Source organism: Labrus bergylta, chromosome 19 (assembly GCF_963930695.1).
Source record: "Labrus bergylta chromosome 19, fLabBer1.1, whole genome shotgun sequence".
Classification (NCBI taxonomy): Eukaryota; Metazoa; Chordata; class Actinopteri; order Labriformes; family Labridae; genus Labrus; species Labrus bergylta.
In genome coordinates this window covers 22,234,110-22,261,843 of record NC_089213.1, presented here as the reverse complement: position 1 = coordinate 22,261,843, position 27,734 = coordinate 22,234,110, and the positions used below count along the sequence as shown (strand labels likewise).

Genomic DNA, 27,734 nt, shown 5'->3' with positions numbered 1-27,734 from the left:
TCTTTATTTGTTTGTTAGTTTTTCCAAAAAATGGCATCAACAGTCATGATTCGGCTTAAAAATGAGAAGCCTACCTCAATCCTGTATTTAACGAAAATTTAAAGAAAAAAAGTATCTCAAATCTTAATGTTATAATTTCAAGTGTCATGCCCCAATCGCTCAGCACCATGGACAGAGACTAATCAGCACAGAAACAAAGAGGGAAACACCCACACTGCTGAGGGGCCTGAACTCTCCCTGACGAGGGGACATTTGATTTGTCAGGGCTTTGGTTAGGAGAGGTAGCCAATATGCTGTAGGAGGCACATACACGCTTATTACTGACCCACCGTCAAGCCAATCAGATTGCATGTTGAGACTTCCTGTCTTGCATTTCAAAATAAATGTGGTGCAGGTTCACGTAATGTGTGGGTGTGTTTGTGGGGGATGATACAGCTTGTTAGATGGCAACAAAAATCTGCAAGGAGGTAGAGGTGCTCAAGTCCAGTGATTCCAACACAGCTTTAGTAAAGATACCTCTTTTTTTTTTTTTTTTACAGAAAAGAATAAAGAATATTGAATAAGATAAACTCAAAAGATTCTACTTATAGAAACGTGAATGTTACTGTAAGCCAAACCATTGTTTCCCCAAGGTCAGTTATTTGATGAATACCTAAACTCAACAATACAACAACACTGCCAAAAAAATGTTTTCTTTTATTCATATCATAGGCAAAAAAAATAGGTTAAAACAACAATTAAACTTTACTTTAAGTTGGTTTCTATGTTTAACGTTGTCCAAAAATCCCTTGTAGAGCATATTAAGATAATCATAATCAATCTAGTTATTTTTTTTTTCATTAACCCAATTGTTAAGTCAAACACTGTGTAAAAGTCCATTATAATTAATTACAGCTTGAGGTGATGAATTCTCAGGACAATATCATTTCATCCAGCCATCCATACATCCACTTTCTCCCACTTATCCGGGGCTGGTTTGTAGTGGTAGCAGACAAGAAGTTGTTCCTGACATCTCTATCACCAGCAGCTTTTTCTAACTCCTTCTTGGGGTATTTGAGGCGTTGCCAGGCCAGAAGGGATATATCATCGCTCCCCTACCTCCAAGCGCATTCTGCATGTACCCCAGGATCTCCCACCAGCTGGACCTGCCCAGAAGACCTTTAAAGGAGGCATCCTAACCAGACACCTGAACCATCTCAACATGTCATTTTGATAAGGCCTGTGACTACAAATAGAAGCTTGTATCAAGAGTTTGGCTTTTCTGTCTGAAAAAAAGACTGTAACTCTTAATCATTCATCAAAACAGTTGCTTATTCATATTCAATTACATAATCTATACATTTTCTAAATTTTAAAGTTGTATATCATAAATAATCAGTCATCCAGATGTATTTGTTTACGACTTTTATTCTGAAGGCTAGTTTTCTTACTTCCGGCTCTGCCCTGGGTTTTTTACCACTGACTTGCTCAAAACAGACCACCAGGCGCACCGGCAGCCCCTGTCTCTGCTGACTCAGTGCCTTACCAGCAGTCCCTTCACCCCGAGATACAGCACCCAGCTACTGACGCACTCTGCTCCGGTCCACCAGCCCCGGCATCACCGTACAGACATGGCTAAGACCGCTATCGGTGAGTTCAACACTTTCCTCCATTAGGCTATATGTTTTTAGGGAATTTACCAACGCCTTCGCAGGTTTGAAGGATGCTGAGAGGCTGTGGCGACACCCATGGCACAAAAGGATGCTGAGGATGGGTGAGAGGGAGCGGCCAAACTCCTCTGCAAGTCACTTCTCCAAGAATTAAGTTTCTTAACTGCATTTTCATATTTTTCAATCTTTGTTTTTTTTTTTTTTCTTTGCTAAAATGAATACAGGATATTTATGTGGAGAATGACTGGTGCTAAATCCAAAATGAGTGTCGATCAATGTGAGTCAGTTTGGATTCAGTTTGCCATTTTTGTGACGCATTTAAAAAAAAAATCAATCTAACTGTCTTATTGAGCAGAATAAAGGTGAGACAGGTGGGGTTATTTACCATCACACAGCAGCATTTAGTCGATGTCTGCGTGCCGCACCTGCCCCCTTATTGCCTGACTCAGAGCCGTGCAGCATAATGCAGCGCCAGCGACCCCACCCAATATCTCCGGTCCCTTCAAAGCGAGCCAGCCTCTCTCTCTCTCTCTCTCTCTCTTTCTCTCTCTCTCTCTCTCTCTCTCTCTCTCTCTATCTCGCTCTCTTTCTCTCTCTTTTTCTTTTCTCGCTCTTTCTCTCGGTAGGGTGTGAAAAATTTAACTGTATCAAATCTCCTTATGAAAACTGGGCCATCCTTGTGTGTTGCTGTTGTTGTAAAGCTTGCTCACCCAAATTCTGTGTGGTGTGACCGCAAAAAGACATGAATGAAAGAGAGAGAAAAGGAGAAAAAAACCATCCCTTTGCAGAATTGCTTTGCAGTCAAAGGAAGAATTTAAGACTGGGGGATGAAAATCAAATATCAGACTCCAATTTTATTAGGGAGGGTACAGACTGTGAATGTGGGCCATTTTAGATGATGAGTGAATTATAACTGGGCCAAAATAGCAGAATGTGTCAGTATTTCATTGAGATATGGAAGAAAAATAAAATATGATTGCATGTCATGGAAGAGGCCAGGCCTGGTGTCAAATATGCATGCTTGATATATATTGATTATATTTGTAGGAATTTGATTATTTCAATTCATCACTATCTGGGCGGTCTTGGGTCTATTTGACCTGCAGACTAAATCAATATGGAGCCTTTTGCCATTTATAACATCAAGGAAAGTGTACACACTTTTAAGATTGTGCGTTTAAATACCGACAAGTCTAATGTATGTGTGTCCAGTCTGGGAGACGATGTTTGTTTTCTGCTCGACTACACTCTTGATTGATGGAGGGCCATGCAGACAGACAGCAATAAGGTGCCTGGTGTCTGTGCCGAGGGACACACAGCTACTAAACCCTGACTGTCATAGTTATTTCCCCTCTCTTCTTCCTCCTCCTCCTCCTCCTCCTCCTCCCCCTCCTCTTCTTCTCTCCTCGGTGATGTGAGCTGTGGACAGGCAGAATAGGACGGGCAGGGAGCAGACACTCGGGGGAGAGAGCAGTCAGCACGCTGCAGGTTCACTGAGTTCATGCGGGCTCTTAATATTTAAAATCGCATGTGGAGTTTGATTCCAAAGTAACATGGTTCATTAAAAGTTTACTGCCGCGTGTAAGGGAGATAAAACAGCACAATATCCCCCTGTATGTATTATAAGACTCACTCCTGTATGCATTAGACCTTAGAGCCCTTTTACTGATCCTTATCATGCACTCTTGACTCATCCAATAAGGTGTGGTCACTCAGTTCCTTCGCCCTAAAATCAATTCCTTTGTGTACAGAGACACAAGCCTCTTAGGAAATTATCATACCACCATTTGCAAGAATGACAAATGCTGCTGTATCTCCTCAACTTATCACATGCATCACTACCACTGCAAAAGCTCATATCATGTGCGTAAAGCTCACAGCTCTCCCCCCGACTCAATATTCATCCTGATTTATCCCCCGGATCCCATCGATCAATGCAGCACACTCCCATTCCTGGTTCAGATGACCGCTGCTCTTAAAGGAAGCGGTGACATCAATCCAGCAGTGATGCTATGCCATCTGTTCATCATTTTTGAAAACTATAACGTCAGTTAATGACAGCTTGAGTCCTCGTTTGGCAGATGGCATCCTCAGGTGCTATAACCAGTAAAATCTGGGAATTTCACACCCTTACTTTAAAAAATAAAATTGTCAGAAACCTATTTCCTCCTGCCACACTTTGTTTGATGCTATCACTCTGCACTTGTGATACGATGTTCTGAGTTGGGACATTTGGATGACTCATGAATTGTATCAAAACAGCATCTTAATAATGTTATTTTGGTAGAAAGACAGCAATTCAGGTCGAACAAAATCTCTCATTGCAGCTTCTTAAATGTTAGGATTTTGGCCTTTAACCAGCTTAAACAAGTCATTTTTAAGCTTTAGATTTTCAAAATGATTGATCATTGTTTAAATGAAAAGATGTATGGATTTAAAAATGATCTTTACAGCCCTAGACTCTGATCTCCTCAGACAGACACAGGGTGTGGTTCAGGGATTTGCCACCGGCTCATCCCTCCTACATTAAATGACTGGACCTGCCCCCCGATCATCTGGGTGCCATAATGTTTCCTTTAATAGCCAATTTTTGCTGTTGCCGGGTAGCCATGCTGTAAAGTGCCAGTATGTGCTGAACACAGATGCCAAGCCAATACTGCGGCTTTGCTATGGCACCCAGGAGGGCAGAAAACATTGTGATACACGGGGCACTTTTCTGACAGCCTCGTCTACAGTATCTTTGGGATTTTTTTTTCACAGCACATTTTCTCAATTTTCTGTTTCAGTGCCTGCAGAGTAGGGGGGTTGGACCCTTTTTAGAGATGAAGAAAAATAGGTTGACAGGGAGTGAGACAAAAAAAAGGAAGAAAAGGAAGAAACAGAAGTGTGGTGGTTTTGTGCTAACGCAGAATTTAGGATCCCAGGAGATGCAGAGAGAGTGGGAGAAAATGGAGAGGGAGAGAGCACAGGGTTTGAGAGGGAGAAAGCATCAGCAACAGAAGAGATTGGGGAGGGGGGGGAGGATGCAGGAGGTGCAGGGGATGCTTGCGGCGGGGGAGGAGGAGGAATAGGTCGTTATTGATGATCTGTGCTCTCTGGCTGATTGATTGAAAGAGGAAGGATGCAGGTTGCTGGCTGTGTTTCAGGACCGGAGGAGCAGCTCTCTCTGTCGACTTCAAACCAGCCTGCAAAGGAGTGTAGTGGAATCATCAAAAGTGGTGACATCTCTGTCTCCATTTGTCTCACCTCAGGTTGATATATAAGAATCTGAATTCCAGCCAGAGTGTTTGAACTGATAATCGTCTTTGGGCTCTTTCTGCTTTGAAATTCAATCAGGATCATTTGTCTTTTTTATGCGGCTGATCCGCTGGGAATGAGCTTATTACTACAGCGGTTACAGAAGGAGGAGATTGGCCCTCTCAGGAGAAATACAGCTGCAATTTCAAGATTTTTTTTTTTTGCTCAGCAGAGAATCTCATATATTTTTGATTAGGGGACATAAAAGAAAAACTCCATGGCTCAGAGTTAGATAGAAAGTCTCAATTTACAGGAATGCTTATCTTCCAGGATAGAGAAGAATGTACTCCAATATAGGTCATATAGTAAAAACCAACATTATTCTTCTGGAATATAACGAAGCAAAGTAGAAAACAACTGGAACAACTTGTCAATCTATCGATTACAAATTGACAATCAAAACCTACGACTTAAAGTCATTTTTAATGAGGAAGTTGGGTTTTCAGCTTTTCTCTTCTTTAAAAAGACGTTAAATAGCCATATTGGAATTTTAGACTGTAATCCTAAATTTCTATTTTAAAAATTAACTAGTAGTAGAAAAGTAGAAAAGATAAGAATAGGTGTAGCCTTAGACTAGAAATCAATCTGTAAATCATCAGTTTGACGCCATTATTGAACACAGAAAAAGGCTCCACCCAGAGCCTGGCAGCCACTAAACAACGATCTCTGCTGATCTGCTCCATAAGCACTTCAAGTAAATTAGCTGCTCCACTGGATTGTTAACTGTTTGAGTCTTCAGCTGTCAAGTGGGGCTGTGAGTGGGAGAAAATGGCTGCTGTGGTCTTGACATGTACACACACACTTAATGAGACTATGACAAGCCTCCAAATGGCCCCCCTTCCCTCTCGTCAGTAGAAATGGTATGGTCGGCTAATTACAAACTAAAGCAGCATCCACCTGAGGCGGTGGCTTCCATTAGGCGGTCCTGGGGGCGTTTATGGTGGCTGTGAATCCCACTGGGAGCTGTCCCGTTTTGCTGATTTTTTTTTTTTTTTAAATCCTCCCTCCTGTCTGTGAATTTCAGAAAGTTGCCGCAGTCTTTTTTCTCCATCTTCGACCATCTACTTTTTTTCATTTCATCTAAGATAAATCTTACCATTTTCTGCTTCTCTACCGAACTCCACCTTAATCTTACATTCCTACTCAAACCTTCATCTTCCTTTTTTTTTTTCACCCGCTTCGACGCTCACACCCTCTCTCACTTCCTCCTCAGGGAAAGGGTTAACAAGGCCATCAGAGAGTAGTGAGAGCTACATCTGAGAGTTGATCACATTACCGTGGCGTCTGCCAGTCTGCGGGGCAGAAAGCGAGACACAGAGAGAGAGAAAAAGACGAGTGAAGGGAAAATGAGTACGGGGGAGGATTTGGATTAATCATACTGTACACTGAACTCCACCATGGAGAAGCTTTTCCAAACTAAATCTCATTTCTGGCTTTGCTACTGTAGCGTGCTGCGAATCATGAATCAATGTGGCACATTTGAGCCCTGCAGTCATGTGCTATAGGTGATGGATTGTACCTTTTTATGACAGTAGGCATGCAAATCTCTTCTGTGAGGCAGTGCACCTTTTCAGGACAAGCAGAGTATTTCACTACCTGCAGTGAGTTGCAGATATTTTTTGCCGTTCTCCCTGCAGGGACTACTGCTGAACTCTGGGCTCATATTACCAAGTAGCAGCTGCCAAAAAAAACACAAGAATGAAAAATCAAGGTTAGACAAGATACGTTATTCTTTTCTTTCCTTTTTTTTTTCTTTTTTCCCTGTCTGCCCTTTGGAGCACTTTGTTCCCACATATTGAGCTTAATGCAGGTTGCCAGATACAGCAAGCATAATTTGATGCCCGCTTTGCATCACTGTTGTTTACTTTATGGGCCATTAATGCACCAGGGGAAGGAAAGTCATATCGCTGTATTTTGCTGATAAGCTAAATCTTTGGCTTATAGCTTTCTCTCCAAAAGCCAAAACAACAAAGATAAGAAAAACTCAGAGAAACCCCCAAATCCATTGCAAATCCAGGCTTCTCAACCTTCCTAATTTCCTCAAAAGCAACAATAAGTCTGTGTTGGGTTTTTTTGGTGTTAGCTGCAGAGCTTGCTTTAGGACAATAATAGGGCGTTGGTCTGGCGACGTTAATAAATAATAGACCAAAATGAAATGCATTGCTAATGATGTGTGGAGAATCCTGTGGGGAAAGGCAGCATCTTGGGTGTTTGGGAAAATTAGGCCAAACAAGGACACATCCATCCTACTCGCCTCACTGAGGAAACAAAGGCTGCAAAATGCCTCGAAAAACCCAGAGTGCTTCAGCTGCAGACACTGCCTTTGATGACTTTCTCTTTTGGTGGATCTGATGAATAATCATGGGCCAAAAAAAATCTGGTTACATACATCAAGGGCCTCCTGTGGAGGTGGAAGTGGGTTAATGATGCTTCATCTTTTTTTGTTTGTGTGTTAGTAGGTTAATAATATGTCCTCTGTGTTTATGTGTGTTTAGTCAGTGTGTTTAAAGATGTGACAGTAACAGACATCTTTTTCTTTCATTTGCCTTCACAGCTTACAAAGAGAAGATGAAGGAGATTTCAGTTCTCTCACTCATCTGCTCTTGTCTGTACCCCGAGACCCGTAAAAACATCATGGGTGACTTTGAAGGTAATCACATATTTAATAATTTTCTTCCTTATTAAACAAACTTAATTACAAAAGTCAAACGGAGGCATCAAAGGGATTTTCTTTCTTTTCTCTCTCTCTGTCTGTGTTCCTTGTAAATGTCCACGCACACAAGCAGACCTGGACATCAAGCCCATTAACAAGCGAGCCTCAGGCCAGGCCTTTGAGGTGATCTTAAAGCCGTCCTCCCCTGTGTCTGATGTCACCCACTGCGTCACCACCCCCCCAAAGAGGGACGTTTCCCTGGAGGACATCCAGAAGAAACTGGAGGCAGCTGAGGACCGGAGGAGAGTAAGGATGCTTCCAATCAATTTCACTGCACCCAGCTGCCATGTCTGACTTTGTCTAAACAACAAATAAAAAGCCAATAATAGCTTTATGTACACTTAAAACTAAACAGTTTCTGAATCAAATCAGAGAAATGTAACAAACTATCACTGGTATGCTGTGATGACTTATTTCCTTGTCATCTATGTGATTAAATTGCTGGTCGTTTGGTTCATTTGTGTTTTACTGCAGCCACAAAACTGCTGGGAAAAATCTACTCTGACACCGGCTAATTCCTGCAACTCATTGATTTGAATGTTCATAAGTCAGTAAGGCAGCTGACAAATCCATTAACCCACCAACAAATCAATGATCAATAGCACAGTTTGACGGCTTTTTTTTAAACAATACTGTAAGTCACACATATGTGAACAATATAACATACCAGAAGCTGATGAAGGTGGCAAGATATGAAGCCATCTCATGCTTATCATTAATGTATTATTCTGTTTAGTTGCAGCTGCTCTGACTCCTGCTTAATTCTAAAGAAAAATCAATAATTGGTTTTCTGTAAATCAGTGTCCCGCTATCGACCTTTACCCTCCGGCTCATTCTATATGCCGCCCGTTTCTCCTCTCCCTCCCTCCCGCAGTCCCAGGAGGCGCAGGTACTCCAGGCCCTGGCTGAGAAGCGGGAGCATGAGCGCGATGTGCTGCTGAAGGCCATGGAAGAGAACAGCAACTTCAGCCGCATGGCCGAGGAGAAGCTCCAGATGAAGATGGAGCAGAACGAGGAGAATCGGCTGGCTTACCTGGCGGCCATGATGGAGCGCCTGCAGGAGAGGGTGAGAAGCTAGAAACATCGATAGTCTACTCCTCGGTCAAAAATCCCAAAACGTTTCTCACAGTTACTCAAATAATCTGGAATTTAACTGTGGTTTATTAAGATCACTATCTGTTTTATTGCCAGTACAGTGGAATGAATAAAAGTTAGTTCTAAATGCTCTCTCAAGTCTTCAACACAGTGTTAGTTATTCAAATTTCCATTAAACTATTCATATATTTATTTCTTGGCATAGTGTCTTATGTAGTAAATAAAGCACTTAATGTGCTTGCAGGAGCTATTTATTAATCCATGACCAATGTATAACTAATTTGATACTAGTGATTTACTACTTTTAATTGTGTTGTATCATTAAAAGAAAAAGCCATCAACCAATAAAACAGGAAGTCACGTGCTGAAACATAACTGCTGGTTTATGTTTAGAGTTCTATTTACACAGTTTGTATTAAATGAGAAATATCTGATTATGCTAACTGATGCTATTTGTCAAAAAGTTTGATTGTAATTTTTGGACTAATTTATTTGATAGTCTTGCCAATTCAAGGCACATCTCCAGATACAGACATTTAACATTTGTCAAATCAGCTATGTCTGTGTTACTGCAGTAGTTTCCTATTTTACATCCAATATCAGGTGGACAACATTTGCTAGTCAGTTGGTTGACCAAGCTATGCACTAGTTGCCTCAGGCAGCTACTGAATGTATTTGCTCATTAACTCCTACACAAAATCCAACGACCTTCTGTTGTACCAGTAAAATGTCTACAAGCCTAGCCTGGTAGCTAGAATACAATATTCAGAGAGGTCAAGTCAAATGCCTCACAAGCTACAACATTAATGCTACATGTTTTTACAGTAGGCCTACTGTACATAGGGAGTTAGACGTAGATGTTGCTAACTGATGCTAATCTACGCAAAACGTTTTATGTTCAGTAATGTAGGTATGAAAATGCACATCTTCACAGGTAACATCGTATTTAGCAGTATTATTATCTTGTTTATGGATAGATATGTGAGTGTATTCCTTTAGCTAACTCATTCAGTCTGAAAGTTAGCAAGCTAACTTTAGCATTGTCAGTTTCCTCAGATGGCTTTGTTTGAGTTACTCTAGGTAAGCTAAACAGTGTGATACAACCAGTTTTTAATTAAAATAAAATGTATAGATCTTCACATACTTCACACTAATATGTTTGTTAGGTCAAGTCTAAGCTAAGGCTGTGCTTGTGCGGCTGGCTCTGTGTGCAGAGTGGGAAAAGGGGAGAAGATAAGTAAGATTAGGCACATCTAGGAAAGAAACAGAGGGTAAGAAAGGCTGGTACACCTGCTTGACCGCTGTAAAAAGAAAGCATAGAGGAGGCTGACAGAGATACAATCTTGTGGGAGATAAAGAATAATGTGAGTGGGAGAGAGGAGGACAGGAGGCAGGAACGGAAAATTAAGTAGCTTGTCACTGCAAAGGTCAAATAAGAGAAATGTTGTCAGAAAAGCGCTGAGAGTAGAAATTCAATTTGTGTTTTTCTTTCAGGAGAGGCACGCTCAGGAGGTGCGCAAGAACAAGGAGTTGAGAGAAGAAGTGACAGCGTGAGAAGCCCCAACAGGTTCAACATCCCAACCCCCAAACCCCACCCACCAACCCACAGCCACTTCCCCGACCCTGAAGAACACCCCTCTCTCTCTCCCCACCTTATCCAGCATATACCCACCTCTGAACCCCCCCCCTGCCATACACCCCCATAATTCTAGGAAACTACCACCGCCTGAGACGCCACCCCGAGACAGTGGGAGGTTCAAATGAGGTTGGGGGTGGGAAAAAAAAAAGCAAAAAAATCATTTTAAAAAAAAGGGAAGGAAAAATGTCTCCCACCCACTCTTCCAAAAAAAAGAATGTTTTTGCTCCGTTTCGAATGACAAGAAAAGAAAAATCAAATTGAGAAGCGACAGTGGGTATTGGTTTTTGTAAATACTTCTTTTTTTGTTATATACAGTACGATACAAGCAGCAAAAGTATTGATTGCAGTGTGCCATTTTTTTCTATATAAGTTTCCTCTCCTTGCATATATATGGATGTAATTATTTGTTCATTTTCATGTTTTTATTGGTTCCTTCATTTCAGCCTGATGATCTTTTTAGGCCTAGGTGTTTGTTGTGAGTTTGCCAGCTAGCTGATGTTTGTTGTGATTGGCTGAGTCCTCACAAGGCCCCCTGTATCCTGGCTCCGTTCCCTATGATCCCTTCTAGTGGCTACTCACTCATTTGACCCTGCAGTTTTCGGAAACAAAAATCAGATCCCTGCTTGGTCCGAGTGATTTTCCATCCGTTTTTTTTGCCAATGTTCCAATTAGTGAGGGACCTGTGCAGGAAAATTGGCAGAAGAAAAGGGGACAGTTTGCTTCCTGTGGGGACTGCAGGCCATCACTGCACATCCAATCCTCTGAGGTAGATGAGGAGAACACTATAGCATTTAATGAGCCCATCCTTCCCTCCATCTTCCCCTCCGTCTGCAACCTCTTCATCTCATCACATACATACTGTAGAATCACTCACTCACACGCTCTCCACATGGGCAGGCGTTTAGCCAATCATAGCACAGAGCTCAGTTTGGAGCTTGCTAAATTCTGTCCATCTGGCACTGGAAAAAAGCTCACAGAACATCCCCGACCAGTGCCCTCTTATATTCCTCTGAAACAAGCATCCAATCACAACTCAACCACATGTTACTGTAATAAAAACACAACTAGGATTAAGGAACGCTGGAATGCATAAAAACTTTCACCCAATATCAAACTTGTTACTGTGAATCTAATAGGGAGAAAAAAAACAAATACATCAATCTTGCTCCGTTTCATAAAAGGCTAGAGTAGTGCTCAACATCAGCAGCACTGACTGGAATCATTGCACTTCACTCCACTGTAAACGCCCGCTGCAAAGTTGGCACAAGAAAGATATTGAAGCCATAACAGGTATCGCTGCAACGATGATCCATGAGAACAGTATTTCCATCTGTAAAGGTGTATATGAGTGTATTAAAGTATCCAAAAAAGTTTGTAAGCAGGGATTGCTGAAGCCTGTCGGTGACACGCACGCACGGTAAAGGCCCATAGAAGTGTGTGAGTGTGTGTGTGTGTGTATTTCAGAGAGGGCGGATAGATAAAAGAATGTATGTGCCATGTTGATATTGATCAGGTGAAGTGTAAACCATTACAGTGTGTAAAAAAACTGTCAAAAGATCATCACAGACAGTGGTCATCCTACCTGCCTCTCTCTCTCTCTCTCTCTTTCTCTCTCTCTCCTCTGTCCATCTGTGTGTTTCCCCCTCTCCACGTATATCTTTGTGAGCAAGCAGTGGTTAATAAAGGTTTGGGGTTCAGTGAATGAAACTGCCTTTTGAGTGTGACTTCTTTCAGATACCAGAGCATGTATCATCAAGGAATCAACTTAATGTTGTTTTCTTTGTTAATTAGGCTACAATCTTTACAATGAATAATTAATCTGTGCTGTCTCTTTAAATAAGTAAAATGCCATCATTACTCTTCAGGTGCTGAGTTTAAAAATGTATCTTTCAATTTATGTTTTTTCATTTTTTGTAATGCTTAGACTCACCGCTAGTATTCATTGGCTTTACAATCAGCAACGTCTAAAAAAGCCTGCTCTATAAAAGCTAGATTCAATATCAACCGTCATCCTGGTTCACATTTCTGCTTCAATGAAATAAAACTGCATCCCAAATTGTTGCTTCCATCAAGACGACACAAAGCAGTGTGAACCGTGCAGTGTTGCAAGATCAATCAATCAATCAAACTTTATTTATATAGCACCTTTCAGACAAATTAAATTGCAGTTCAAAGTGCTTTACAAGAGTGCAGAAAAGTTATTGACGAAAAAGTAGTTTATAAAATCATTGAGAGACTAATGCACACCAATAAGAATTAAAAAATATATATATAAAAATGAAAAAAGAAAATACGACTCATAAAAGCAATAAGATATTAAAATTAATACATAGTTGGATAAAAAAGACAATACAATAATGTTAAGATTTGAATTTATATAAAGCAAAGATAACACAAAAAAATCTAGGACAATACTAAATTACTATATGTGAAAGTAGATGAATGTTTAGTTTTTAAAATGTATAAAGATCAATATAATAATTATATGGCTAGAAACATGAACACAGGCTGTTGTGAAAATAACCTCAAACTAAAAAAAAAAGTGCATTTTATGAAGTTAACTACTTTCTACTTAACAGAATATTGTTAATTTTTTGCTTTGGTTACTTTTAATTCAGTAAATAAATCTAAGCATGTCTTCTAACACCTTCCTCGGTCCTTCCAAAGTGTCCATATTTTTAGAATCCCTGTACATGAAGTACCACTGATGACCAGCAGGGGGAGACAAAAGATAAGTTGTCTCAGCTCTAAAATCTCATTGACCTTGTCATTTTTTTGGCTGCAGTGAAGCTTACATCACTACCTGGCCCTTCCTCAGCTTTAGTACTAGAGGAACAAGGTTAAGGAGAAATGACGCAAGACGACAAAAGGGAAAGAGGGGAGTGTACGTTTTTAGAGAAAGATGAAAGAGAGAGGGATATTTTGGCTGGAGTGTTTCGGATTAGAAGAAGAAGAGGGGACGGCGTGTAGGAGTTGAGAACAGAGGGTGCAGCTGGTGCGAGCTGAAACGATGGCAAAGGGACAAAAGTGTTCTGTGCACACTTCCTTTCTCACAGTTTTTTTTCCTTCCCCCTCTCTCTCCTTTTGATCCCCCTTGTCCCGTTCTTTTCTTCCCCCTCTCCTGCTCCATTTTTCTACTCTGTGCTCCACATCCCTCCCTTCTTCCTCTCCTTCTTCATCCTCTTCCAACCATCCCTCACTCCTTCTTTCCTCCTCCTTTAGTTCCCACGCGGTGCATGGGGCCAGCCGGGCTGCTATTGTCCAGGATATCCCCTCCTTGTTAATGGTTTCCTGTGCACACACAAGAGGGCCGCTGAGAGAAACAAGCAGCCTCATCTGATACCAATGCATTGACACATACTGCAAGTGCACCCACACACACACACACACACACACACATACACACACTCACACAGATATAAATATAGCTGCAAACGTGCAAATAAAAACTATTTTTAACCATATGCACACTGTCAATCAAGCTCAAACAGACATGCAAGTGCACACGTACAAAAGATGCTATAAAAGCCACAAGTGATTTATCTGAACTCTTTTATTACAGGGATGATGTCATCACCACAAGCAACAGCTTTAAAAAAAAAAAAAGGCTGAACAATCTGATTCGTCTGTGCTTGTTTGAGCTTTTTTACAACCATCAAATATACAAACGTAAAGTGAGGATTACCAGTAGAAACCAAAGAATCAGAGGGTAAGCAGGAGTTAGTGTTTTTAAAAGGAGCTCTATTGCCTTGTTTAACTGATGTGAAGCCTAAAAAAAATAAAAGTTCTTTTTTTGATGATTACTGACGCTGCTACTTTAAACTTGTACAAGAAAACAACTTACAGACAGGATGATTTAAAACAATGCAAACACCTGTTACATGAGAAATGTGGAAGGCTGCTTGAAATTGGTGTTAAAAAAAACACATATGAAGCCCCATTTGTAAAGGAAGACATTTACAGTACAGAGGAAACCTAAGGAATGAAGCTTAAACAACGCACCATATGAGGCTTTGTGTAAATCATGGTTATGTTTATTTCAAGCAAGCTGGTAGCTAACTTCTGTTCCCAGTATTGAGTCAAACAAACACCTGGTTTCGGTTATTCCAGCCCATAAAATGCTTTAAAAAGGGGGTGACTCTTGACCACCTCAGGCCCTCCTTTCACTCCCCCGCCCCCCAACTCTGTATGTAACCAGGGCACTAACACTGGCTGTTTCAACTTAGAGGGGAAAACAATAAAGAGGGGGAGAAGTTTCACCCAGGAACTTGATGGGCGAGGAGTGCTTGACCATCTGGAAAAGCTGTGATCCTGATAGGCTGAAAACAGTGGGTGAAACTTCTAGAGGGGTGGGCAGGAACTCAGATCAATCACAATAAATCATTGTTGCTTTTTTTAGTCGTGGTCTCCCTCCTCGCTTTTTTTTTTCCGTCTATACAAAACACAATACATTAGCAAGAAAATAAAAATCCTATAGCTATTTGGGATGTCAACATCATAGAAAAAATAGAACTTTCTTAGCTGAGAAAAATATAAAGTCTTGTCCGTTTAAAAGTCCAGCTCAGCCGGGGAGTAAAGTGAGTCTTTATGCAGAAGTCGTGGAAGGTTTTCACCTTAGTCAGAACGCTCCTATCTCCATCCCCCACGGTCTGTACGGTTTCCCAACGCTGGAGGTTGGAGCTGGAGGGCTGATGGCGGTAGCAGGGGAGAGGAGGGGGAAGGCACTGAAGGGGAAGGGGAACGCCGAGAGGGAAGACAGGAGAGGAGGGGAGAGCTTGGAGGTTGAGGGGACCAGAGCAGGGTGGGAGACAGAGGCCGAACCAGCAGTGGTGTGGGGAACCCGGAGTGGGCCTTGATCTGAGTGAGGGGTGGCGCTGCCGCTGCGCCTTCCCGGGACGTGAGTCTCTGCAACCAATGATGATGATGAAGAAGAAGAGGAGGAGGAGGAGGTGGATGAAGTGGATGTTGTTGACAGAGGAGTTTGCGGGCTGCTGGTGGCACTGCGGGGTAAAGCTGCCAAAGTGGCCCCTTGTTGGTGCTGCAGGAGGAGGGGGTGCGTGAGGTGGGCGGGAGGGGACCCGAATGCGGAGCCCCACGCCAGGTGGCTCAGGCCGGAGTGAGCCTCCCTCTGGCTGGCGTAGTTGTTCAGGTGAGAGACCAGGCGGAGCCGCAGAGGGTCCGTGCCGTCTAAACCTTCAATGATGCTCAGGTAGCGAGCCGTCTCAGCCAAACACTCCCGAAAACCAAGACCCCGGTAGTCCATCGCCAGGGCATGGGCGTCAAAATAACCTGGTGAGAGGACAGGAGGACAACAAATGAGTTTAAAAAAAGTCACCTGAACTGCACTCTAGAAAACAAGCTTTGTTGAAATTAAAGGAACAACAGAAATAATTATAAAAACCTGCCAGACTAGCTGGCCTCTCCTTTACATTTATACATGTTTATTCATGATTTTAAATTACAGAATGGGAAATTAGGCACAAAGTTATCTAGTCCAGATTTTCCCTTCTTTTTTTAACACCTTAAACATCTAATGGATCCCAGACATACCTTTGCCTCCAGCAGCGTGAAGCATCTTCAGATGGTCAACAGTCATCTGCAAAATCTCTGCCTTTTCCAGTTTGGCTGAGCCCTTCAAGTGAGGAGGAGACAATAAGATGTAAATAATTGCAGAGAAGTGGTGCCATATTTTGGGGCTTTAAATGGATTCTGAGAAGGTGATAATGAAGTCGAGATGGTGCCTGTTGCTCACCTGTTTTTCGAAAGCGCTGGGAACGAGCCTGCGGAGCTCGCTGAGGCTGTTGTTGATCCTGTCACGGCGACGTTTCTCAATTATCTGAAGAGAAGAACATTATTTGATTAGTTTCATCCAAACTTTGCAACATGCTCAAACTCAAACACGTTTTTCTGTTGTTTGTTTTGTTTGTTTTTTTCATTTAATGTAGGCTACTTACTCCTCGACGTCTTTTCCTTGCCTGCACCTGAGTGGATGTAGTGGGAGACATTGAACCCAGGGGAGAGCTGATATTCCTGAAAGAGATGAAACAGTGAGACTTCATCAAAATGAACTTCCCCATGTGTTTCGTTGATATTAAATCTACAAAGAGTCAAGCATAGCTATCACGTTAGGGCTAAAATAACTCACCCATTCTCATCCGCGCTTTCTTTCTCCACCTCAATAGTTTCATCCAGCTCGCTGTCCGAGGAGCTAAAGTCGTGATTCCGTTTCATTTTTGCTTGAGTCCACAGTAGTCCTTCAGAGAACCTGTTGTGTCTGCGTCTGCCCAGGTTTGCCCGGAGCGTCTCTCTGTTTGAAGCGCTCAGCTTTCCCACGGTGTCATTTCAACTGTGGAGCCAGCCAGGAGAGGCGGAGACTCTCGGCAAAGCAGCCAATCACAAAGCGGGAGCGATTTTGAGTGACAGGGCAGTTGGCCCAAACACACATCAGTGCGCTTGGACAAATTCAGGGAGGAAACAAAAAGGTAAGACCTCTCACTACAGAAGGATGAATGCCAGAGAGATCAGAAGTCTTCTATCTAACTTTGAAAACACTTTCATTTACTCTTAAATAAATGTTTTGAAAAGTTGTCCAGGTCTTATGAATAGATCCTATGAATGCTCATATTTACTTTCACTTTCTCTACTTTTTTTTTTGCAAAAGTTTAATAGTTTAAAAGTAAACACTTTGTCCACCCTGTGGCTGTCCTGGAGTTATTTCTATTACATTCTGTGACCTTTTGCTAGAGAAATGTTGATCATATGTCATTACATTTAAAAATGTTTGTATTTCCAATTTTTCTCAAACCAGCATGGTGCTTGTTTCGAATTTGAGATTCTGGTCTATTTTTATTTTAACAGATGTGTGATATGTTTAAAAGATTCAGAGCATTTTCTCAGAGGAGCTCATTATTAAACTGACCTACTGTTTCAATATGAAGTTTTAATGGATTAATTATTCGTCCAAGTTCAAGAAAGATTTTGAGATGAACCCACTCTATCGATAGTGATATTTAAATTGGCTTTTTCAGATCAACATCTTTGTAATTATTTCCCTATAAGGCTCTTTTCTGAATAACACTTTCTAACTCAAACATAGCATCATCTTTCAAGACAACACAAAGATTACTTGTGCTCATCTAAAATGAATGGGCACACCGAAAAGACCATGTAGACATCCTGCACATAAACCAAAGATTGAAGACATCTTCATTGCTTATGTCAAGTAGGCCTATTTTATTGGCAAAAATTATGTCTAATTTTTTTTATTCATTTGCCTTTTAAAGACAATTCAATCCTCCAATGTGCCAGTCAGGCCTTTTCCTGCAAAGTTAAGATCATGTTTGTGACACTCTTTTTACAGTCTATGCACTAGCCGCTGGAGTGAGTCATCGTTCTATGCATAGAAGATCTTTGGAGAAACTTTGACAGCGGTCCAATGGACTTTCGGTCCGTGACTTGCCCCCCCCCCCCCCTCCCCCCTCCCCCCTCCTCCCCGTGTGTGTCCCGGTGGTGATGAGGAGTGGCTGGCCGGCTGTCAGCACGCGCTGGCCGTGGGAAAGTTCCCTAACCGGCGCTGATAACCAATCAGAGGCCGGCGGCCGTCTCCGGCACTGGAATGAATGGAGCAATTGGTCGGGGCGACGGGCGGTCTGCGAGCGAGCGTGTGAACCTGTAATCCAATACTAACTCAGCCCGGGAGGAGAGACAGGGAGCACTGCCGCAACCAGAGGAAGCCACCAAAGTCTAATCTTACCCCACTGAGAGACCTCGTGCACGGTAAAGACGCTGTGGGGACTTCAAGGTCTGTCTCAAAGTACCAAACAAAAGAGCAGAATGCAATCAAAGCCGTCCTCCTCTTTTTCCCCTGCGGAGTTTCCACATCATCACCACCACAAGACTGGTGGCTCCTATAATGGTCACACACACACACACACACACACACACACACACACACACACTCCACAAATAATTTGACAGATCTGCTGGTGTGTGTTTGTATACATGGTGGGTTCTTGTTACTGCATGTGGAGACAGAGCTCTTCAGTGGAGGGTCTCCTGCAGGGCCCCGGATTGTCAGCACATTTCAAATAGGCCTACCATACCGACAGCCAATGGTAAAGGGCGACACATTGAGACTAGCTTTGTCATGACTGAACAGACTCTGACAGCCATCAGAATCAGCTTTATTAGCCAGGTATTCTCACACAAGGAATTTGACTTAGATACGATTCAGTAAACGTTTCTTAACCCTGTAAACAGAAGAAATAGTCCCAACATTTGGGAAGAGTTCAAGAAGAGTTTGGCATTTCTGCAACTTGTACTCACTTTCCTACAGAAATTTGGAAGAACCCTAACTCCTATAACTAGCTATCAAGCTACGCAAGGCAGTTGTTCGTTTTAAAGGCCACAGTTTTTGAAGAAGATTATAGATAGTTGCATATGTAAAAGCGGCTTTAGAAAGAAGCTAGCCCTGCTATGTTAACATACATTTTTTCATACACAATAGGCTACATTTCACTTATTAACACATTATATTCAATATATTTAATTCAAATGTGAAAAATAAACTGTTGTGAAAATGATTATTTATTGTCTCAGGGGAGCTATTGTTTATTTCTTGCCTCTGTTCAGTTGCTAACAGCCAGTGCAGACTCAAGGAAGTATGCAAAGCCAGGCAATAGTCCAGTCCTAAGATTTGACTGAGATTTACATGTGCTGTTAACCCTTTTTGTTTTTGTTGGAAAGGGCATGCTAACTGTTTCCACTTGTTACTATAAGTCTGTAAGCTAAGCTAAGCTTTCCACACGTTGGTTTTAGAACCAGTTAATCATGTCATCTAATCTCCACATGAAAGCCTTTAATCATAATTTTCTAATACATTATTGCATTGCACTATATCTCAAAGTTAGTGCAATTTGTATTGAAGTATCATGCAGACTTCATGTGCCCATGTAACACTACTACCCAAGTGAAAACAACAAGATTAAATCATACATTTATGGGTAAAGCTAAAATAGATCAAAAGAAAAGACTTGACTGGAGTTGAAGGGGAAACTGCATCTTGAACATTGAGTGAGGAAACATAAAACCATGATTCATTAGAAATTCAAACAATAATGCATTATAAATGAGACGCACTGCCATTACTCTCTGAGGGAAAGTACTGTTTTAGATTTGTTGTTCTAATAAAGAGCAACTTAAAACAATGAATTATAGAGAAGTCATTGCTGGCCTACACACGCACACACGCACACACACACACGCACACACACACGCACACACCCACACGTAGTAATATTGTATTTGGTGATCTTTATCAGTGGGAAGCAACGAACGGCGTTGTAGTCATCACAGAGAGAGGAGGCTGCCTTGTTTGCTTCTTATGAATGAGAGGAAGCACTTAGGGCTGTTTTCATCTTATTGTTGTTGTACAAGGCTATGCTTAAAGCAGGACAGACACACAGATGCACTCCATTCATTCAGCGAACTCATTATTAGTGTGTGTGTGTGTGTGTGTGTGTGTGTGTGTGTGTGTGTGTGTGTGTGTGTGTGTGTGTGTGTGTGTGTGTGTGTGTGTGTGTAGGCTTGTAAGGGATTTTTTGTTGGATCTACATTCAGTTACATATAACCTGAAGCCTTAGTTACAATAAACACAGGTGTGCATCCACATTAGGTACCGACTTTGAGAATGTGTGTGTGTGTGTGTGTGTGTGTGTGTGTGTGTGTGTGTGTAACCAGTGGGGAGAGGGAGAGGAGGGGATGGGATGGGGAGGAGGAGGAGGAGGAGGATGAGGAGGGGGGGGTGAGCCCTCTCTTGTTGTATTTCAAGTTCAACCAGAGTTCCCACGCTGTTATTTTCTGCACTGCTGTCTTTGTTCTACCGGTCTCATCACATGTTGTGATTAGTAGGGCCTTTCAGGGGCCGCCCTTTGAAGGTGAGGGTCCGCAACACGACATCATCAAACCCTCTACCCTCCTCCGCCTCTTCTCTCCCGCTGCAAATCAGGCCACCAAAACTGACTCGAATGCTGGGACAAAATAATAATCAGGGTTTGCAGCGCCGGTTCACCTCCACTGCTCTCCTCTGCGCTTGTATTCAATTCTCCTTTTCTTTTCATGTCTTATTTTCTGTTTGCACATTTTTTTTCCTGTTCTTTCCTTTTAACATGTTTCTTGTTTGATCTTCCCTCTATTGCAATTATTTCTTTGCATTTTGAGTTTTAACTCAAAGGTCATTTTCTCTCTCTAAACCCTCTCTGAAGCTGCAAAATGCTAATTATCTATACACATGGACGAGCGTCGGCTCAAATTAGGAGTTCAAAAAGCTTGATTGCAACTGGAAGCTTTTTCAGAACTGAAGAAGCGTCTAGGAGGAGAGATGGATGACAGAGAAACTGCAGACTTCAAAAGAGGAATAATTAAGAAGTCAAATGTAGCACTATGCAGAAGTTTTAGCAGGACAAGGAATACGTCTTCTGCCCACTTGCACTGCAGACTCAAAAGTGGTTTTGAATTTCTGTCCAATAGCCGGCCACTGGTGTATATTTTTAACTATTTATCATATCATCACATTAAAGGCTTTATATGTTATTTTTCACACTTAAATGTAATATAAATCAAGTATATCCTCTGAAAATAACTCTATGAGTCATGACTGTCTACAATGGGTGTAACACCCGAGTCCCACTGTCTGTGATGTTTTCAGAGTTTTCAGAGTCCTATCTTCAGTTTGTTTACATCGCCCGGACGGCTGGCTGACTCCTCCCCTCGTGTATAAAAGTTGTTTAATTGAGGGACTAGAGAAAAGAAGAATAACATACTGTACTCACTGCTTAACTGTGTTTCTAGATCACGCTCATTTCAGGTAAATTTACATGCAGTGTGAAGATATGAGCATAATAAAGATCACTAGCATTAGCATGCTAACACAACAATGCAGTGCAAGTTGTTTGTGTTTCATGCTCGTGCTCAAGGGCGACATCTGCTGGATCAAAAAATCACATATAAAGCCTTTAAACATGAATTGAATCCAGCCTAAAGAAAAATGAGGATCTGTTTGCACACTTAGGCTTTAAAGTACTAAATGCAGACTTGGCCAATAACTTCCACTCACTGGCGTGCACAGTCCATCGTTTTTGCATTAGGTGTAATTACATGTGCTGTATATATTTACACAGTGTTCAACATGTCATCAGGTGTTTAGCTGCATCAGTCTGTTTAGATTTGATTTCCTGCGGATCTACATGACTTCAGGGAGTGTAAATGAAGCTCGGCTGTACTGCTGACAGAGTGACATTGATGAATGATGTTGATATCATGTTCAGGAACTCTCAGTTACTCCTTGAATAAACAAAGTAACGGTAAACTGTCAGGCACTTTAACTACCCTCGGTGGTGTTTCCTTCATGGGGAATGACTTCAAAATGTCATTTCACTTCAGTCACATTTCACTTCTTTGTGTCATTTTAGAGATTCTCTTTCAAAGAATGCATGCTGATTATGTTGCTCGCCTCAGTCGGATGTGGGGAAACTGTTAAAAGGGAATATGTTGAATATGAGAATCAGAAAAAACAGTTATACAACCCGTGAAGAATAATCTGAATTTAAAGTATCTGACCAACTCAGCTGATGACTGACATATATTTAATGGAATTGGCTAGTGTGGTGTCTTTTTGTCCAATAATTTCTAACCCTGCGTCAAACCTTTTCAAAACAGTTTGATACAGTTCATGTGATGAGTTCATGCTAATCACAGCAACTGTAGCAAAAAAGTTACCTGCAAAAAAGTCTCTTTTGCAATGAAAATACCCCAAATCAGGGAATGTAAACTCAAACTTTAGGACACAGGACTTCATCGACTGGCTCCTTCAGATTTAAGGTGAGCTGAGAGAAACAGCTTTCTAGGAAACAGATCATCCAGCACAGTAAAGCCAGATTTATATTTCTGTGTCAAATCTATGCTGTCTGCTCTGTACCTAGAAACTTGCGCCCACAGTCTCAAGTCTGAATCTATAGGCTGACCACAAGCCCTGTGATTGGTTCGCTGGGTATATTGTATTTTCCTTATTTCCGGTGTTACTGCCAGTATAATTGTCTGCTGTATAATTGACGGCTGTCCAATATTTATCAGCTCCAACTCCAACATAAAACTTGGTCCCCGTCACCATGGTTTCCTGTACACAAATAAGCAGAGCCAGAAACTGATGATTCATCTAACATATAATTGGCACTGCCAATAAGCGCTTGTTAGGCGCTGAATCACAGAACTATGTAGACACACCAACGCACAAGTATGTAATGCTCATGACAGAGTAACATCCCAGCAGGGATTCCATGCAGGCGTATAAATCAGGCTTGAGTTGAACCTTCCTACCTAAAGCACAAGTGGAGGGGGACTTGAAATATTTGCTTCAGTAAAACTCCACCGTTTTTGGAAGGTGTGACCCTCAGTGAGTCACTGAGAGCAGTGGCGTCTGCAGGTTAGCCACAGACAGCTGTTTGTTGGCCTGAAGACAATACTCCGAGTGGCTCTCTGGTGAAACCCTGCAGAGGGCGAGCCTTGTTATTGTTTATAAATAGAGCTGTGTGCAGCGCTGAGGAAGGCCATCTTTGTTTCCCCTGACAGGGAGAGGAAGCGACGGCTAATTCTGCTCCAGACATGTGTGACACCCGACCATTGTGCCTCAGAGAGAGTGAGGAGCCGGGGGAGAGAGATCGAGAGAGACATTGTTTATGAATGTGTGTCTTGAGGAGGGAGGGCTGTTTGTGAGGCAGGGGTGAGTATTGTCCTAAAGGTGGGTTGGGTTTTAAACGTGGTCTCATTGTTTGGCCTCGTCAGACGCTGACAGTTCCCCTGTGAGTTTTGTGAGCGGGGTCCACTCCTTCACTTTGACACAGAACATGTTCCTCAGTGGGTGAGGAAGTGAAGGATGTGTCAGAGTTGACCCACTGACACTTGTCTCTTGTCTTGTCCCTCCATAGGAAGTGTTCCAGGCCTCTCTCGGTCACACACTCAGAAACACAGTGAGAGAGACATAAAATAAATGTTTGCTTTAAAGATGCAAAATCATTTAAATACAATGGATGCACTTTTTCTCCCTTTTTGCTCAGTTCATTATTTTTATTGACACCATTTTTGAAAATGGGATTTTTTTCTGTCCTTTTTTTAACCCATTTCTTTTTCTTTGTCTGCTGATGTTTGACTGTTACATCACTGTCTTTTGTAATTTTCATGTTTCTTGTGAGGCCTAAATCATAAATCAAGGATCAAAGTCATAAGTTTAGTCGTTGCATTCACTCTGTATTGTTGGTGTTGTTGAACCTGTCTATGTTTCTCTGATGAAAAGCACACTAATATTGGTACAGTAAGACACAAGGTAAAAAAAAAAACATTAAATATACCTACATACTAAAACGTGTTAATTAGTGGCTTGAGATGCTCATTGCAGCTGTGGAACTGAAATACCATTCTGGGAATAATAAAGTTGTCTCACACTAGACAAAGTTGTCCAGTACCGTGCTTATCATGATTGTCTCTCCTCCCCTGGCCTGCACTCACATTGCTCCAGGACTAACTGGGCCTTAGCATGGTTACCTCTTGTACTAATACAATACTTGCATGGCTTTACATCATTTTGAATCTTGCTCAGTTTACAAGATTCAGAAATAAAAAGTAAAAGGGACGCGTGGTTGACGTCCGCACATCCGAGAAGGGTTAGGGTTAAAATTAATGGTGCACCAATATGTCTTTTAATAAATGAAGTACCTATTTTATTTGTAGGAAGGGAACACATTCACATTTTGTCTCGTTGATTTGTTTGTAAGAATTTAAGAGTATTTTGGGCAGAATAATTAGAATAACCTTCAGCAAGCTTTGGATACAACAAATTCAGTTATCCAGCAAACTCATGCAAACTTTTTCTGTCGCATAGTTAACTTTCAACATACAAGCAATGCTATTGCCATTAGCGTAACTACAAGCCGATCAGACTGGGTAATAAATCGGCTCTTGCTCCTGGATGCAAGGACTCTGGGGCACCTGTAGCATTTCCCAGACAGCAGACTTGATGGACATATGTTTCAAGGATCATGTCTGCAATTTTTTTTTCTTTCTCATGGCTACAGAAAACTCAGACGACCTGAGCACCCTCCCCACCCCTTCATCTGCAATTCTCTGATCTTCTGAACGGTCCTCTAATCCTCAGTCTGGTACATGTGGGATCTAAATTCAACAGGTGGGTGGAAAGGCAGAACTCAGTATTCGCCTCCCCATTTGTTGCATTCTGTCAAACCCAATCAAGAAGACAGGCGTATACCTGGAGGTGATTATTTACAGGATGCAGTAATAATCAGCTGTCTGACTCGACGGGGTTAAAGTGGGAAGCAGAGCGGCTGGTGAGGGGGGGTTGTGGGGGTTTTGGGTGTGACTCTTGTCTACAGTCGGTGAAACTCCTGGTGGGTGGTCACTGTGAGGAGAAAGTGAGAGAGTTAAAGAACAAAGGGAGAATTTTAACTTTCATCTCAGCTCGAGGTGATTATTCTCCTTCTGTTTGACCCAGTCACACTTTCTAATTGGCCTTGTACAGTTTTCAAATCTGTGGATTTTGTCCTGTTTTGACATTTCATATTATGAAATATCAGGTTGGCAAGGGAAAATGTGGTGATGTCTTAATTTATTAAAATATATACTGAATAGGGGATGTATGGAAACACTATTGTGGTTGCCAAAACTGAAATGAAATCATGGTTATGTCATTGGTGATGTGTGGATTTTTGTGGGTTGCTTGTTTTTTGTTGTTTTATTTTTTTCTATTACAAAAAGAATTGGGCAAACCAAGATATTATTATGACCATTTTGTTTTCTTCTTCTGCATTCTATTATTGTTTTGTATAACATTATAAAAAAAAAGAATTATGATGTAAGAAATGTACTGGATAAATGAACTATGTTTGGATAAATGAACTATGTCTGGATAAATGAACTACGTTTGGATAAATGAACTATGTCTGGATAAATGAACTACGTTTGCATTGCCCAATAAACACAAAGTTGCAAAAAAATATATAAATATATATCTGAGTAAGAGTGGCGGTAGAGCTTCAAGAAGAAAAACCTGCCGGCATGCGATAGAAGTCACGAGTGGCATAAGAAGTTCACGCTTTGTCTCACATTGCTCCAAAATTGATCCTTTGATATGGCTGCGTTTGTGATCTCCATGCCTGTATGGCATTTGGTATGTCCAAATGTGACGCAAAAAACAACATTGATTTCATGCATTTGTCAAACACACACACACACACACACACACACACACCAGACACACTTTCCTAACTTCTAATCACCAATCCTCACTCCCTAATTCGATAACAAGGCCGAACAGTTGAAACATGTTTTAACGTTTGACATTTGGCCTCAAGAAAAAGAGAGAGAGCGAAATGAGCCTCCTTTCAATGTCTTTGCAGTCTTGGGAGAGAGACCCCCCCCCCCCCCCCCCCCCCCCCCAACTCCTGCTGCAGTGAGGGGTTGCCGCTCCTCTGACCCGGGTAATGACGGAGGGTCAGGAGTCAGGTTGTTCGAGGGAACCGTCTACGTCTGCAGAGCGCGTGAGGAGCGCCTGGGAACCAAGAGCTCGCCGTGTGATCCCGTGAAATTGATCTCTCCAGAGGGGGGACCAGTTGTGGTGTGTTTATTTTTTATGTGTGGTGGTTGTGTGTGTGTGTGTGTGTGTGTGTATGAGTGTGTGTAGGAGGGGAGCGACCGCGACAGCAGGGGAGACGCACCAACGGAAATGGTAGATCCCAGTGGTTATTCCCGCCGTGCCGTGACCAGGGTGCCCTGTCTGCCTGCCTGTCTAGAGCGAGGATGACTGGATGACAGTGGAGGGAAAAAGCTCAAGCTCAGACGACGTTACTCGGTAGCACTTCTGTGAAAGAGAGCGAGACACAGGCATGTTTCACTTCAGAAATAACCGAATGCCTCACATGGCTGTCTTCATTTAACATTTAACAGAGAAGAAGATAATAGTTTGTCATTTTAGAGAGAAAAACAATGAGACAAATGGTGATATTTAAATGTTTTTAATGAAAGTATGTACTGTAGTTTAGGCCAGAAACTAGCTAGTGTAGCTTAGCATAAAGACTGGACAAAGGGAAAACTAAAGGCCCAGCCTGGTTCTACCTTTGTCATTCAGTCTTCAATCTAAATGTAGCTGCTACAGTTAAAACCACTAGCTGTGGTTTAACACAGGATACTTGTCCTGACTTTTTCTTGATACAGGCAGATACTTAACGGCTGTTTTGGACTGAACTAAGCTAGCTATCTTCGGCTGTTTCTTTATCTTGGAGCTACGCTACAGGAACAGGATGCCAGCTTACTTTTAACCTGATATTCTTAAACTTCTTCTCTGCCATCATTATGTCTTTGTGAAGTCATAAGGGCGTGATATTCTTGTCCCAGTCTATGTATTCACATTTTTCCGGCGTTGCAGAAACAGAGCACAGCTGGAGCTCCACATACACACACAGTCAGACATGCACTAACACACAGCGCTGCACTCCCCTGCAGGCTCAAATGATCTACTCTCACCCCTGTCACACCGCTGTTACTAAATCAGAAGATGGTACAGAGGGGGGATCAATTCCCCCCCCCCCCCCCCACCTCCACCCCCCCATTACGCCTTTGCGACATCCAGATTAAAGGTGAAATCACAGGTCACAGCGGTGTTAATATCCCGCATTGAAACATATATTCTTATTCTTAGCTGTGTGAAAAAGTCGTCTAATACTGTATTTTAGCCTTTAAAATGAGTTTATAAAAGTTCATGTTAAATATTTAACAGACACGAGAGGTGTTGTTTTTTGAGGGTATGTCGGTATCTGTGAGACAGAGCCCTCCTGTGAAGGCCTGGCTGCTCTTTCATCTCCAGCATCTGTTATTCCTCTTAAGGCTCTCAGTCAAGCCTCTCCTCTGTCTGTCTGCTGTGACTGTTTTGAATGTGACCACTTAAGTCATATCTGCGGGCTGGTTCTGTGGCCGCTACGAAACCAATTCCTCCTTATGCTTATTCAATCACAGAGGGATCTTGGGAGCTTTTTTTCTGTCTGTCTGTGCCCTCTCAGAGGCTTTAGGGAAACAATCGTATCTATTAGTCAAGACTTCTGATGTCTGATCCCTCTGCTGTAGACGGGGACTGACGTGGAAATGCAGAACACCCGCCTCAGAAATTCTTGAGGTTTTGCTGAAATAACAGAGAGAGAAGTATCATGAATCCAGTCAGAGTGAACATATCTTTGAAGTAATGCCAGTTATGTTTTTATGCATGGATATCCTCTGTGTTATGATG

General features: G+C 42.0%; 2 protein-coding genes across 3 annotated transcripts; one reads left to right on the top strand and one right to left on the bottom strand.

The window, feature by feature from the left end:
• The first annotated feature begins 1,468 nt into the window (after positions 1–1,468).
• stmn2b (stathmin 2b) lies at positions 1,469–12,100 on the top strand. Of its 2 annotated transcripts, none has more exons than XM_020652359.2 (5): positions 1,469–1,629; positions 7,501–7,596; positions 7,733–7,905; positions 8,534–8,725; positions 10,249–12,100. In XM_020652359.2, the coding sequence occupies exons 1-5, from the start codon at positions 1,611–1,613 to the stop codon at positions 10,306–10,308; spliced, it is 540 nt and encodes a 179-aa protein (XP_020508015.1). In that variant the 5' UTR covers positions 1,469–1,610; the 3' UTR covers positions 10,309–12,100. The 2 variants fall into 2 exon arrangements, with proteins under 2 accessions (XP_020508015.1, XP_020508014.1); XM_020652358.2 differs by having other exon boundaries at positions 7,730–7,905.
• Positions 12,101–14,862: 2,762 nt separating this feature from the next.
• On the bottom strand, positions 14,863–16,719 carry hey1 (hes-related family bHLH transcription factor with YRPW motif 1). The gene is made up of 5 exons (XM_020652360.3): positions 16,539–16,719; positions 16,348–16,423; positions 16,146–16,229; positions 15,944–16,025; positions 14,863–15,682 (listed from the first exon to the last, which is right to left on the bottom strand). Exons 1-5 carry the CDS (start codon positions 16,622–16,624, stop codon positions 15,012–15,014), a joined length of 999 nt encoding a protein of 332 aa, XP_020508016.1. The 5' UTR covers positions 16,625–16,719; the 3' UTR covers positions 14,863–15,011.
• Positions 16,720–27,734: the final 11,015 nt, after the last annotated feature.

Excerpts from the sequence above, each read along its gene's own strand:
- stmn2b (XM_020652358.2), top strand. Across the intron at positions 7,597-7,729 it reads CATCATGGGTGACTTTGAAG|CAGACCTGGACATCAAGCCC; the intron begins GTAATCACATAT and ends CACGCACACAAG. Across the intron at positions 8,726-10,248 it reads TGGAGCGCCTGCAGGAGAGG|GAGAGGCACGCTCAGGAGGT; the intron begins GTGAGAAGCTAG and ends TTTTTCTTTCAG.
- hey1 (XM_020652360.3), bottom strand. The coding sequence starts at position 16,624 with ATGAAACGGAATCACGACTTTAGCTCCTCGGACAGCGAGCTGGATGAA. Across the intron at positions 16,424-16,538 it reads GAAAGCGCGGATGAGAATGG|GAATATCAGCTCTCCCCTGG; the intron begins GTGAGTTATTTT and ends CATCTCTTTCAG. Across the intron at positions 16,026-16,145 it reads CCAGCGCTTTCGAAAAACAG|GGCTCAGCCAAACTGGAAAA; the intron begins GTGAGCAACAGG and ends CCTCACTTGAAG.